The sequence below is a fragment of the Lytechinus variegatus genome, chromosome 9 (genome assembly GCF_018143015.1).
Source record: "Lytechinus variegatus isolate NC3 chromosome 9, Lvar_3.0, whole genome shotgun sequence".
NCBI lineage: Eukaryota > Metazoa > Echinodermata > Echinoidea > Temnopleuroida > Toxopneustidae > Lytechinus > Lytechinus variegatus.
The window spans coordinates 13,024,215-13,040,247 of NC_054748.1; the positions used below are offsets into that span (position 1 = coordinate 13,024,215).

The window sequence follows — 16,033 nt, forward strand, 5'->3', positions numbered from 1 at the left end:
AAACAAACCCAACATTAACACGAGCAATGAGATCACAACTGACCTTTATGCACGATAGGTAGTTTCCAATGGATATTGTTTTGATTATTGGTATCTTTCACGATAGGTTGTTTACAATGGATATCGTTTTGATTTTCGGTATCGTTCATGGAGGTGCCGTGGCCAAGTGGTCTAAGGCGCCTGGCTATACATAAAAAGTCTGGGGTTCGATACGTGGCACCTATGCCTGCGTGTAAGGTATTTAATATGCAATGCTCTTATATCCTGCTTTCAAATAAATGGAAATGCTATAGGCATTATTGGTTACTTGGTGTGCACTTGTTTAAAAAAAACAGTAGAACTTTGTCCATAGCTCTCAACCAATCAAAAATCCTCATCCATTTTATGATAATCTATGATAAAAAAATTAATAATTCTGTTATATTTCTCTGGGATCACTTTGTATACATACCAATGCATGTGCTGGCATCAAGGCTTAGCTCGGCAAAACCATTGTCACAGCTACATGTATAGGATCCATCATTATTATTACATGTACCATTTCCACAAGGATTAGTTCCAGTACACTCATCAATATCTAAAACAAGAAAAATAATTAAAATTTGTTATTGCACATAAATCTTTACACACTACAAACAAACAAGCATATCCACCACAAGCCTTTGCTTCATGGTCTTATGCTTTCTTAGGTAAACATAACTTTTTAACTGATTTTGTATGAATTTATGTTTACAAAAATGTAGAATTTGTGAAATAGGAAAAAGGTATAACTTCCTCTTCATTGGAGCTGAATCAGAGAAAAGAAGCTTACTTAGTCTTTCCAATAATAGATGAGTTTCATTGAATTTCTTTAATAAAAAAATGACTTAAACTTAGTAAAATACATGTATATATTGTATGCAAACATATTTCTTTCAGCTGAATTACCCAAATGGTTCTTTATAGTTTACTACATAAGGAATTTAGAATAAACATATAAAATTAAAGATGTTTTTACATATTCAACAAGACTAGTTTATTGTTTATCTTAATGGAATGATACACATCCAACCTGATTGAATTCTTTATTCTGTTTATGTATTATTTATTTGTGATGTGACCAGCAACACCCAAACAAATAATACAATGCCAGGGAAGTTTTTTTTGTAAATAGCTTAAAGGAGATATCCCCATAAATGCTAAACATAAATTGATGAAGCATAAAAGTTGTTTTTACCATCACCATTTGTAAATCATGAGCATAGCACTGAGTATTGTCATCTAAAAAATATCTGTAAAGATGTGCTACTGTATAGTGCAATCATATTTGAATTCAATAAATTGACACAATCTGCTCCTTTGCCACACCTCCTAGCAACTATTACGCAATGCAATTTCATTGTGACGTAACAAGAGCTTCATGCGCACAATCATTTATTAACCAGTGATAATCTTGTGGGCAGGGCAATATATTCTTTTCATCCAATATGGAAAATATTGGATGGTTTACATAGGCATAGAGTTTTAATATTCTGTCTCTTTAAAACAACCTCGCAAGATGTCAAAAAATCTCTGTGCCTCTAAGACCCTACATCTAAATAATAAAAATAATAGTAATAAAAAAAATGTAAATCCATATCTTATTGTTCAAAATAGACATGCAATGAAATACTTTGAAAATGATAATAGTTTTTACAGAGCACATTTGTAACGATTCTCAATGTGCTTTACAATTATACATTTTACATTTTTTATTAAATTGAACAGAAGAAATTACTTGTAATTACAAATAACAAAATTTACATATGGTTAAAATACAAGGAATGTATTGTTGGTTTGGGGGTGTCATTGACTTTCTTAAGTTTCAGAAGTTATACATTTGTTATCGTATTTTGAGAATGAGTGGATATATATTTCCCATAGCTTTTCTGAACTTTGGGGGTAATTACAGAATATTAAATTAAGATTTGATCTGCACAAAAATTTAATGTCACACATTAATTATAAATGTGATAAACATAGATAATTATGAATAAACAAGTGGAATGCCTCTGGCCGTCTCACCTGCATCACACAGTTCAATATAGCAGCAGTGCTGACTTTGAAAACTACTCTAACTCGCACAAGATGTTCAGTGATACATGGTTACTATTATGTCCACTTTTTATGAACTAGACCAATAAACTTACAGAGATATGATGGTTATTCAACAAAAAACCAACCACATGGCCAAAGTTCATTGACCTTACATGACCTTTGACCTTGATCATGTGACCTGAAACTCGCAAAGGATGTTAAGTGATACTTGATTACTCTTATGTCCAAGTTTCATGAATCAGATCCATAAACTTTCAAAGTTATGATGGTAATTCAACAGATACACCCAATTCGGCCAAAGTTCATTGACCTTTGACCTTGGTCATGTGACCTGAAATGCGCACAGGATGTTCAGTGATACTTGATTACTCTAAAGTCCAAGTTTCATGAATCAGATCCATAATCTTTCAAAGTTATGATGGTAATTCAACAGATACCCCCAATTCGGCCAAAGTTCACTGACCCTAAATGACCTTTGACCTTAATCATGAGACCTGAAACTTGCACAAAATGTTCAGTGATGCTTGATTACTATTATGTCTAAGTTTCATGAATCAGATCCATAAACTTTCAAAGTTATGATGGGAATTCAACAGATACCCCCAATTCGGCCAAAGTTCATTGACCCTAAATGACCTTTGACCTTGGTCATGTGACATAAAACTCATGCACGATGTTCAGTGATACTTGATTAACCTTATGTCCAAGTTTCATGAACTAGGTCCATATACTTTCTAAGTTATGACGTCATTTCAAAAACTTAACCTCAGGTTAAGATTTTGATGTTGATTCCTCCAACATGGTCTAAGTTCATTGACCCTAAATGACCTTGATCATGTGACATGAAACTCTAATAGGATGTTTAGTAATACTTGATTAACCTTATGGCCAAGTTTCATGAACTAGGTCCATATACTTTCTAAGTTATGATGTCATATCAAAAACTTAACCTCAGGTTAAGATTTGATGTTGACGCCGCCGTCGCCGTCGGAAAAGCGGCGCCTATAGTCTCACTCTGCTATGCAGGTGAGACAAAAATGAAATTTTTTGTGGAATGCACCACTAAACATACCATTGCATGTACTGCCATTGAACATAAAACCAATGACACAGCTACATGTATAGGATCCATCATTATTACTACATGTACCATTTACACAAGGATTAGATCCAGAGCACTCATCAATATCTAGAACAAAAACATAACAAGAAGAATAACCAAGTTAAAATTAACACATACTGTTTATTCACAACACTATTTTTACAAATTAAAAATTAACTCTTTGAAATGTTATTTTCTTCCTAACATGAAAACTCAATTATTAAGAATGACCATGTATCCTTAGAGACCTAAAGTTATTCATTCTTAAAATAATGTTTACATGATCATACCAAATCATATATTTTCACTGGTTTCCAGCCATGAGAATATCATATTTAACAACAAATACCCTAACATTTTATGCATGGCTCATCTTCAATAGAAAGTGAGTAAAAACATCATTTTTTCAATTATTTCAAAAACACAGAGTTCTATGACAAAGATATTCTATTTTGATTGAGTTACATGTATGTTAAGTGTTAGTGAGCAGATACCATGCAGTGATCTTTTTACAAATCATTTTTACTCATCAGACATGAAATAGATCAGTAACATTAAAAACAGGGTATTGAAGAGTGGATACCATGCATGACCACGGGGTTTCAAAAACAACCCCAAACACAAGCATTTTCCATGTTCTGAAAATGCACCCCTTAACAAGTATTGGCGTGTGAAACCCTACCCACAAGAAGTATTGGAAACAAAATGGTACCCTTGACAAGTATTCCCTATTAGTTGACTGTTTAAACAAGTACAGTGATATCTTGATTGATATGTCACGGATGTAATCACGGACGTCAGCTTTACCTTTACTTTCAATTGGGTTTAATACCACCGTACACACCTCGCTCAAATCAGACCCATAATAATGCTAAGGCAAAAAGTACATCCTATATAAAGTATTTTAGTGTTTTCATACCCTCACAAAATGGACCGTAAACAGTTGTCCTAGTGAAATATAACATGCCCTATCTTGAAAAAGAGACCTTCTTTTGGTCATGCATGGTATCTACTCGACAATGGAAGTGCATCCCCCCGAGGAGGAATGATCTTAAGTCTAAGAATGTAACCTCTGAAGGCATCTTAACATTAAATACTCCATTTGCATCTATCCCTAAAATTTGGTAGCCATTGACGCAACATGTGACAAGGTATGTACTACAAGACAGACATTAGGGTAAACTTTCAGGGATGACCTCAAATCAAATGACCTCTAACAGCACTACAACTTGAATATATTTTCAATGCATATAAATGCAAATAACTCTTCCTTTAATAGTTCATTATTTCTTTGTAAATGTATATACATACCATTGCATGTACTGCCATTGAACATAAAACCAGTGTCACAGCTACATGTATAGGATCCATCATTATTATTACATGTACCATTTACACAAGGATTAGATCCAGAGCACTCATCAATATCTAGAAAAAAATAATCACAAGAATAACCAAATGAAAACCTGCTTTATACATTCACACTCCAAAAATTTGATGCCTTAAATATAAACAATTGCATCCTTGTTCTTCATTCTCATATTCCAGTCATGAAAAATAGGAACTAGGAAAAACAAGATCTGTTTCTTTCAAATAATGCTTGCAGTTTAATGGTTTAGTTTATTTCACTATTTGCCTTTAATAGCCAAAACATATTCAGGAATTCAGTAAAATGTTTTCACATTCAATAATATAATTAAAGCATTATCTTAAAGAGATTGGATTATATCATTCCCAATTCATATTACCTGAATGAAGTTTCATCTTAAGTAGACACTGTAATTTAGAGTTATTTGTCTCTTTGAAATTCAGAATCTATCAATGAAATTACCTTTAAGTGTTAACTTTCTCTAAATTGAAGCTCACTCAAATATTGTGTTGTGCAATCCACATACTCTACATGACATTTGGCATTACTTTTTCTTATATTCATTCGAGTATTGTATGGGTAACAAAGAAACAAAAGAATGGAGTACAAACTCTTAAATGGTATGTTGTATATTACATGTATATCAAATTTGTGGTAATTATTCATAAGCTTTCAGATTTTTTCATTGACATATTAAATACATATACATACCATTGCATGTACTGCCATTGAACATAAAACCAGTGTCACAGCTACATGTATAGGATCCATCATTATTATTACATGTACCATTTACACAAGGATTAGATCCAGAGCACTCATCAATATCTAGAAAAAATATAACCAAATGAAAAAAATATGTTTTGTTATAAAATATCTGAGCAGCTGAATATTTTACATCCATTTTTCCCAGTTGACCTGAGATGGTCTGATTGATTTTGGAATGCATTTATTTAAATATCTTTTCCTCATTACCAAGTCCTTTTTCAGAACTTTATGCAAATCATCTTAAAAAACCCAAGGTGGTTCACGAATGAGTCTCACTTGATATCACGATCAATAAAAGATGCAATATGATCTTTTTATCTTTTACACATGTGGTATTACCCAATGGTTATTTGTACCATGTATAAACACAAATTGATGCAAAAATAAAGAAATCAGAGTAAGTTGAACAGAAACTTTCACATTTTTGGAACAGACATGACCTCATATAAATTGACCTTCTGACCCCTAGATGACCTTTGACCCCATCACCCTGTGTGTATTTGAGTTTTGTTTACGTGTTTCAATCATATATACCTCTGGGGCCGACCTTTAACGTCACCATCCGAAAGACGTGACCAGGGCTCGAACCTCTGCATCAATTTCTAACTTCCCCACATAGCTTTGACTACAGGCACACGCCACAACGCCCTCACCTACATGGTGGTATTACCCAAGGCTCATATGTACATGTACCAAGTAAGAACTTAAAATGGGAGCAAGTAGAACAAAAACATTTTCAAATAGACTAACAGACCAACAGAAAATGTGACTAGGTCTCTACCAAACTTTGTTCAGTGAGACAAAAACATATTCCTTGCAAACTCCTCAAAAGCACATAAAGTGGACACAATATGACTTGGATAAAAATTAAGGGACTCTAATTTTTATAATTATGTGTCATGCGTTATTTAAACCATTAACCATAATGAAAAGAAATGATTCTTTGGTTCCTTTTCTGTGAAATGTGTGGATATACATACCATTGCATGTACTGCCATTGAACATAAAACCAGAGTCACAGCTACATGTATAGGATCCATCATTATTATTACATGTACCATTTACACAAGGATTAGATCCAGTACACTCGTCGATATCTAGAAAAAAAAACATAACAAGAATAACTAATAATAACTTAGTAATAAGAGCTAAACATGTTAACATGTCTTAGCATGTTTTAAAAGGAAAATTCTAATTGTTAAAATATTAAAGTGAAAATCCTTGTTTCGTATGATAGCTGAATTACATAAAAGATCTAAAGTACATGTTAGAATATCAAAGACAGTTTCTTTCCAAAAAACAAACGGAAATGCTTCTATTTTAAAGATTCCTTAATAAGCTGATATAAGAAATAATAGTAAATAAATATCCATAAATTTGGTATCTAAGCGAAGCAAGTGTGATTTTATTCTGTTAATCACACATTAATCTTCTAATGTCCCCAAATACATTGCAGCATCTTTTTGGAACCTGAAAACCAGTAAAAATAACTGGTTTGACACAAGGCATTAAATCTTCAAGTCACAGTTCCTAAGAAAATGATATACATGGCTCAAAGAATTGTCAGTGTTATAATGGTTTATTTGGTGAGTGCATACATCCTATATTTTTGCTCTTTTGGGGGCAGCGTTTTTTGTTTTCATGAGGGTAAATATGAACTCCACCACATCTATGTTATCTACTAATTATTACAACCAGAGGGACACATTAATTTACTCGGATTGTCTGACAAAGTAAAATCATGGTTATCATAAAAACCACAGAGTGGTGAGTAAAACCAATAGGAACCCAGTAAAAATGTATTTGTTGAATAAAATAATGTAATCATTATTTCACAGAAATAACCTCCATTATTCTGATTGGGGTATCATATCCAAGAGCAGATGTTCATATGTTTGAGAAGTTTGTTTTTCTATTTGACATAATAAATTGTTGGCCACAATTCTTACTCATGTAGTAGGTATCAATACACTGTAAGCTAGGGTAAGAAGGAACTCTCACCTTTACATCAATCACCTATGTGGTACACACTGTTACTTACAGCAGTAAGTAAAAATACTTAACATTTATATATTACCATTTATGTGGATATAATCCATGGCATGGCTTTATAATAATAATGATATAGGATTTGTATAGCACACGTATCCACCTTGCTAGGTGCTCAAGGCACTCCTATATTACCCAGGCTAAGCTAAAAAAAAACATGGCTGGGATTCAATCCCATAACCCTCTGATTAAAAAACAATAGTCAGAACCACTAAAGCATGATGTTTCAAAATTATTATTGATTCTCTAATTTTATTTTATTTGTTATTTTTATTTATTTTTAAAAATCTATTTCTAATATATATATATATATGCATACATACCATTACATGTACTGGCATCAATGCTTAACTCATAACCATTATCACAGCTACATGTATAAGATCCATTGTTATTACTACATGTACCATTTCCACAAGGATTACTTTCCAAGCACTCATCAATATCTAGAACAAAAACAAGAATGCAAAGATTGAGGTACAAAAGCAAAGATCAGAAGTGGAATCTAATAGAAAGTTCATTGTATTGTGAAAATAGAAATTGTTCATCTATTTTCAGATTGTTCTGTAGCATGAAAACATATATGGATTTTCTACTGTCAGATATAAAATTCATCTATATTACACAATTATATTGTAAGTTTTCTAAAAATTAAAAATCTGATGTGTTGTCCTGTGCCTTCATGAAACAAATTGCTTCTAATTCACCTCTTGGATCTAAAAGCTATTTTGACAATGAAGCATGACCTGTCTGATATTGAACTACATGTAGGTTAATCAGTCATAGTCTGGAGACAATTGCAGAGTTGGGATTTGGACTAACAACCTTGCGATTATGATTCCAATGCTCTAACCACTGGACCAAACATCCTGTAAACATTTTGGTATACAAATAATGATGCAAGACATTTGACCCTTGCACCATGTGACCGTGAGAAACTAATCAAAACACTCCCATATACTGTACATATATATATAATGAGAGGGGCGTGGATATATGTACCAATCGCTTTGATCATTGTTTACACACACACACACACACATATATATATATATACTCCAAAGCAAGGATACAGTTCCCGCAAACATTTCTTTTATCATGTAAACAACATATTTTTAGGCCTATAATGACCTTGTTCCCCCAAAACTCTCAGATTATGAGCACCATCTATGATGTGAGAATCATACAAAGAGACTCCAACTTTACAAGGATGTGTCATGTATTGATTACAGGTAAACATCAATAATCATAATAAACACCAATAATAATGTATTTTTATTTACATACCAATGCATGTACTGTTATCAACACTTAACATGAATCCATCATCACAGGTGCAAGTATAATATCCAGATTCATTGTCACATGTGCCATTTATACACAGATTATTTCCTGAACACTCGTCAATATCTGAAAAAAAATAATAGGGATAACCAATTTGTAAACCCCTAATCAAGATATTATCTTAGCACATCTAGTCCTTTATATACATGCATCAATTGGAGAAAAAAAACTAGGAATAAACATGAAGGTCTATTTCAGTTTTTTTCCTTTTAATATTTTCTGGCTGCCTGCTATAGGAATAGAAAGCAAATTAAAAACTTAAGTATGGCTGATTGTCAACTGAATATTACCCCCCCCTGCTGAAATATCATAACATTTCAGACCTGGAACTTGTATCAGATAGGATGGATCTTTATGGGGGAGGGAGAGTTAGAATTAACACCCTCCCAACTTTTTTTCACAACTATTCTGCTGCACAAAATCTTTGGACTGTTTCACTTTGAGTTTACACATCTTTTGAATTTTTATGCCTGAGTATGTGGTTTCCAAGTTAATATGACATTTTGTAAGAGCATATCAGACCCAAAATTACTCAATTATGTTATTCTGACAATAATGCAAAAGGAGTTTTTTATCAATTCATTAATAAGATAAATGATTATTTATCAGTCTAAATTCATTGATCTTTAGCATAATTACATGGTTATTTCTAAAAGGTTTTGCATAAATCTGGTAAAAAACAAAACAATGAAAAACAAAGAAATTCACAAACAATAAAATACATAAGTAATAAATTTCCATAACATTTTTTTTTCAAACACATTATTTAAAAAAAGGGAATATTAAGAGCTTAATTGACTTATTTAAAGCAAATAGTATCATTTTTGCATAAATTAGCATTCATACAAATAAATATGGTATTATTTTGGGAAAAATTGCCCATACAGTCTAGTAGATTTCTATCATCTAAACTTAAACAAGTGGCAACCAAGATTTCAAGGGGAGACTGATTCGACCCCTGCAGTAACAGAACAGTAAAAAAAAAAGGCCAGGCCTGGTAGGGGAAATCTTCTGATAATCTCAGATGACTTTTGGGGAGGATAATCTTCCTGATTATTAGAATATAAGAATAACCCAAATCTAGGATAGCTCATTTTGAGTAAAAAAAAGAAAGAAAAGAAAAAAATGAAATGATTCTTGTACATGTATAAGTTCAAAGAGGATTTTGTTCAATTTTCTTTTAATTTGGCATTCAAAGATGGAATTCCATGTTATTAATTATACATAAGAGGTATAAGCAACAATATGACAACTTTATTAAGAAATGGACTTGGGTTAGTTAATAATTACCCAATTGATTTTACTCATCCACACATAACATATCCATCATATGAGTCCACTTTGTATGAAAAGGGAAAGGATTCATTTACAATGATATGTCATACATTATATCTATGGTAAACACAGATCATTACAGTCAGACGGCAGGTCCCAAGAAAGTGGCTTCTTTCATCCAAGTGATATTCATGACTTGAGACGTTTGGCATATTTAATGAGCTTGATACGGACCAAAATCCTCTTTTCATTCGGTCATTGCTGCTCTAATTGTGCATCGAATTTTATGAATTTGGTACCATTGTAAAGAAGAAGAATCATTCTTTTAGGTCATGTGTTTGGATTTATTCAAAGATTTTGTAATATTGGTTAAAATTTTGATCTAAAATATGCTACAAACTAAATATTTTCACCTGACAAAAGCTGCTATTTTCACACTTTATTTTTGTTTGAGCCCAAATGATTTTTATATCATGATAAAGCTTAATATGTATGCTTTAAAATGATATAGGTTTCAAAATAAGAATTGGTTTAATCGGGTCAAGATCACACTTTTCATTTGCCAAGTAAATAAAGAGGTTTGAAAACAAGAATACTGCACTCTGATTGGTCAAAGAGACCACACAATGGCAAATTCCAATGGTCCCAGTGCCTGGGTTCGTGGGAAGGTCACACTTCCCATGTGGTAATCTCCTCAAATACCCGGCGCCTGTTGTTCTGTGAACCTTATCCAGCCAATCAGAACTCTGGATTTCATGCAAGTACAAAATTTCTGAAATCTCGTCTTGTACCTTGGTGGGAAAAGTGTGATCTTGACCTGATTAAAAGGTGCCGCATATCAAGAGTGGCATTGTGAGAAAGTACAGAATTTCAGCTTTATGGTGATATAGATATCATTGAGGCTCAAAATAAAAAAGTTTTGCACAATTTGCAAAAGAAAACAGAGGAAGAAAATTAAGATTTGAGGCACATTTTCAGGCCAGAAATTTACTTATTTAACCAAATATTGTATACAAAATAAATGACCAATATGAAAGAGTAACTTTTACTCTATCTAATGGCGCAATAATATTTCATTTCACTTGATGTTAAAAAGGGTAAATTCTTAGGGAAAGAAAATCTCACGAATCACGAGATTTTGCAAGGAGGATTCAGCCACGAGATGATTTGGATGAATCTGGCCTTTTTGCTCATTAGCATAGGGACCTGCGGTCTGACTGATTACACTGATAATTCTTGTTTCATTTTTTCTGGGATGCACTCTTATATCCCTTTAATATGTTCTAATCCAATCAAATAGACAAATGATATAGAGCCATTTTCATTAAACAAAGCAATGCACACACAACCACTCAATGTTTGGACCACTAATACAACACCTCAGAATGATCATCTTAGACCATGTAATCCAGTGATGACTCGAGAAGACTATCTTCACTGCAGCAGGTAGATGATTCCATGAATTAACAGTGACCACATAGGACATTTCACCAGAATGTTTATTGTATTTACTGCACCATGAGCATTGTCTCATAAAGAATAATGAAGCATCACAAATTAACATCATTGTTATCATTATCAATATTACTATTATTGTTATTATTATCATCATAATCATCATCATAATACACATACCAATGCATGTACTTTCATCTTGGCTTAGCATAAAACCACTGTAGCAGCTGCATGTATATGATCCATTGGTATTAGTGCAATTGCCCTGGTCACAAGGATTAGTTCCTGAGCACTCATCGATATCTATAAACAAAGAAAAAATAAAAAGTTTGAAAATGTGTAAACAAATATTTGCAATCATGAGTGCATTTTCACGAAGTACATGTACTTCATTTTAGATGTTCAGCAAAGGTAGACAAATTAGGAAAAATTATTGCCAAACTATTACAAGATGAAGGCAAAATTTCAGAGTTGTTGGACCTGCAAACATGTTTTTCCCTTACTATGTGAAACTCTATACCCCCTTTCTCTACAGTCACATTGAATCAAGTCAGTGTACCAATTACACTGGGTGTATCAACAACCCAACTCTCCTGATCAATGTGAGGAATTAATAATCATAAAAGATATATAAGTATGACTAATTAACATTCCAAAGATACTCAAGTTAGGTTTCTATGTACAAGCTTTACTAACGAACAAACAAAGTGGTGCACACTAGCAGGAGATTCACTTTATGTAAAATAGGCTACTTGTAAGGAAATTATCAATTTGCAACATCACTTCCACAAAGGGTTATATTTGAGCGTTTGAATTGAAATTACTCTATATGATTAAAGCTGCATGTTATCAAACAAACACAAAAACAGATGAGACACAAAGAAGTGTTAAGGTTTTTATATGTTATTATTCTTTTAATATTTCATTGTGTCCTCTGTAGTGAGCATAAAAGTTCACAAAGTTGATTTTTCTTCGCATTATTTTCCTCAAAATAGTGTTAAGTGATCCATGAATTTTAAAAAGATTTAAAAAAAGATATGATTTTGGTTGTAACTGATTTTACATTTTTTTTCATAGGAATGAAATATTAAACATAAAACAATTAACATATTTACATCCACTAGTTATGAAAAAAAGAAACCCTCTAATCTAAAGTTTATTCCTCCTTACACTTCATTGGGATATTATGATGGAAAAATTTGTGTTGAGTAAGCTGATACTTCAAAAAGTTGGAATGATGTTCATCAAACTTTAAATTATCTATAGTTATGAAGTCTACAAATACATAACTGATGTTTAGCTATTACAGCCGTGCAAGAGTGAGGAGTAATATCCCTTTATATCTTACTCAATGTGAAGGAATAAATATTGATACCACTGACAGATAACTTTGGATTACACACCTTCTTCACACATAGTTCCATTGTAACCATCTGGACAAGTGCAGGTGAAGTAGTTAACCCCATCCGTGCAATTCCCTCCATTCACACAGGGATCAGGTAAACAATCATCAATATCTGAGTAAGTTTTAAAAAAAAGAGAACTTACAATAGAGTTTGTATGATGAAATAAAAAAAAAACCTATTACATATTTTCAAATGCTTGAAGTATAAATTACTATCAAAGTTGTACATGTACCTTGGCAAACCCAAAGAAAGGTTAAAAAAAATGAGGTTGAATTAACAAATTTTGATTGGTGAAGATATATATGTCAACTATTTAGATCATAAAAGAAAGGGAAGACATAATTTCATTTTTACAATGACCTCTTCCATGTTTCTCTAAACTAAATCATCACAATGATCAAATGTTCATATAATGCATGATGTCTGTGACTTCTGAATGCCCATCATATTTCATCAAACTTTCATCCATTCACCCATATTATCATTCGAGATGAAAATAAGAGAATGATATAAAATTCATATATGTATAAAAAACACTGCAATAGCATTAGGTATAAAACCACAGATGTCATGTCAAGACAACTCCCATTTTAATATTTAATATAATGAGAAAAGTGTATAATGAATTTGGTCATCAATAGATTTCATTAAAATGAAATGACTAAATAGGCCTATGGATACTCACTGTTTTCACACATAGTTCCATTGAATCCCGCCACACAAGAACAGTTACCGTCTATACATGATCCACCATTCTCACAAACTGAATTACCACACTCAACTAGAATGACAGAAAAAAATAATGTTTTTATCACATCAACTTTGTATAAGGATCCATCACAAATAAAATCACAACTCTTGTATACTCTGGGTAGCCACTTCAGTTATAGCTGATCTTCAAGTGGGTCTATCATTACCCTTCTTTATTCTGATTAAGCAGACAGAAGGTACCATAGTTTGGTAAGAATCAGCCAGGTATCAAACCTTCCATTTATGAGGCAGGAGCTCTATCATTGAGCTATCATGTTCAGCAGGTAATCCTTGAAAAAGATTAATTTGGTTGCATTTACTTTTTTCAAAGAAAACAAACATTAATAATATAATATTTATGATGGCGAAAATAGTCAAATTGACTGGTTGCCAAATAAAAACAAGAACCCCCCCCCGTTGTCCAATCAGAGTTTGTTAATAGTTGGTGCAAATCAGCTTTGGGAAGAAATGAGTACACAAACTTTGGACATGATATCATCAAAGGAAAAAATTAATATTGATAAAATTATATATATAAAAAGCATGGCATGTATAAATATAACAATATACAAGTACACATAAAAATTCAACATAAGAAACACTTATTTTTCCTTATATTTTTTGGCTGTGTTTCATAAAGACTTTATAACAACAATTGCACAATTCATATCAGATTGAAGGATTTCCATTGTGTTATCACACATTTGTTATTATAATAAGTTTAAAGAAAGGGGCCCCTGCAGTCTGGTAATTCAAGATCAACTACAAGGGACATCACACATTAATTTGAAATGCTATTTGGAATGACAAGCTGTCCTATACAAAATTGCTATAATCTAAAGTAGATTTGTTTTTCATATTAATCAGCTGAGACCATAACAATTTCATTTTGGAGATAATATCATAACTGGTATAGGATATAAAAAGTAGAGTTATGTAATACATACCATCACATGTACTGTTATCAGAACTTAACTGAAAACCAACAGTACAGTTGCAAGTGTAAGATCCATCAGTATTATCACATGTTCCATTGACGCAGGGATTGTCCCCAAGGCATTCATCAATATCTAGAACAAAAAAATAGGAATAAACCACAAAAGAGAGAGAGTAAATTCTACATTGTGTTCATACTGTAAAACACACAGGGATACCACCTTCACACTGATAAAAATAAGTATGGAAACAGTGTGAATCATATCCCTCAAGCAAACCCACCAACTCTTCCACACCACTTGATTTTTCCATGTCTTCTTTGCCCGCCCCCTGAATGTGGGTTATTAATTCATAATTATGCAATGTGTTTCGTGAAGGTTAATGTAGAGCAATTTGAATGAAATATACCAATGGAAAGCTAGAAATTCTCTACTTCAGATGGGCTATTTACAAGAATAATGAAATTTGGGGAGTTCTGGAGACAGCATGCTACATATGGAACTTTCCAGAGATAGAATTGCTGTTTGACATTCAATACCATTAGCAAAATACCTTTTGGTCACTTTCTTTATTCTTAAATGATTTTGACATAAAGAGGGCATCAAACTGATTAAAAAGATTAAATAAAAGAAAGTTTAAGCATCACACTAATATGTCGCATATTCAGTGGTTAGGCAAGTAAATACAATATCCCTGTAGAGTGATCACTATATATACATACCAATGCATGTACTACCATCAGGACTAAGCATATATCCGTTGTTACAGTTGCATGTATAAGATCCCATGTTATTCGTGCAATTTCCATTTACACAAGGATTACTTGCTTGACACTCATCAATATCTACATGAAAAATAATTAAAATAATTCATTCTTGAAAAACAAAAACAATGGTTATGTCATTTCATGTTTACTGTCATATACTATTTCAACTGAAACATTTTCTTCAGCAAATGCAGAATGACAATGAAATTCTGAAAACAATTTGAAGTGAAAATCAAAATACAGATTTAGGGCTTACAAAACTTGTTTTCTCTCTCTTTCTCTGTTCAAAAATATACATTGAATCAAAATCAGATTTTTTATATGTAATATTATAAAAGTATTAAGCTTGTGATCAACTTTCCAAACTCCATAAAAAAATCCATAGCACTTCAGCCAACTTATTAATGGCACTAAATGCACTCTGCAGAGTGCCCAAGGTGCAAACAAAAAGAAGGAAGAGAGATAAAACGAATTCTGCCATGATAAAAAAATTAAGAATAGGAAGCATTGAAAAGAAGTGTTTATTCCTCCCAATTTTACATATTATCATATATCCTAAGACTTAAAAAAAAGCTGAAAATTCAGAAATCAGTATTTTGCATGAAACCATCAGTATATTTCTCATTTTTCAGTACTAAATACTAACAAGGCAAAAGCGATTTTGTGTCTCGCCCACTAATGAATATAACCGGAAATATCGTGATATGCGAGGGCACGCAACAGAATTGTATCAAAAC

General features: G+C 32.3%; 1 protein-coding gene across 1 annotated transcript in view; it reads right to left on the bottom strand.

The window, feature by feature from the left end:
- The window catches only part of LOC121421815 (fibrillin-1-like), a 130,374-nt gene that overhangs the window by 22,647 nt on the left and 91,694 nt on the right, over positions 1–16,033 (bottom strand). Inside the window, exons 44-55 of the mRNA XM_041616614.1 lie at positions 15,252–15,374; positions 14,542–14,664; positions 13,530–13,625; positions 12,842–12,955; positions 11,619–11,741; positions 8,652–8,774; positions 7,688–7,810; positions 6,296–6,412; positions 5,259–5,375; positions 4,490–4,606; positions 3,149–3,265; positions 452–577 (exon numbers count right to left, since the gene is read on the bottom strand). Of these exons, the coding sequence (XP_041472548.1) occupies positions 452–577; positions 3,149–3,265; positions 4,490–4,606; positions 5,259–5,375; positions 6,296–6,412; positions 7,688–7,810; positions 8,652–8,774; positions 11,619–11,741; positions 12,842–12,955; positions 13,530–13,625; positions 14,542–14,664; positions 15,252–15,374 (1,419 nt within the window). The remainder of the gene's footprint in view (positions 1–451; positions 578–3,148; positions 3,266–4,489; positions 4,607–5,258; positions 5,376–6,295; positions 6,413–7,687; positions 7,811–8,651; positions 8,775–11,618; positions 11,742–12,841; positions 12,956–13,529; positions 13,626–14,541; positions 14,665–15,251; positions 15,375–16,033) is intronic.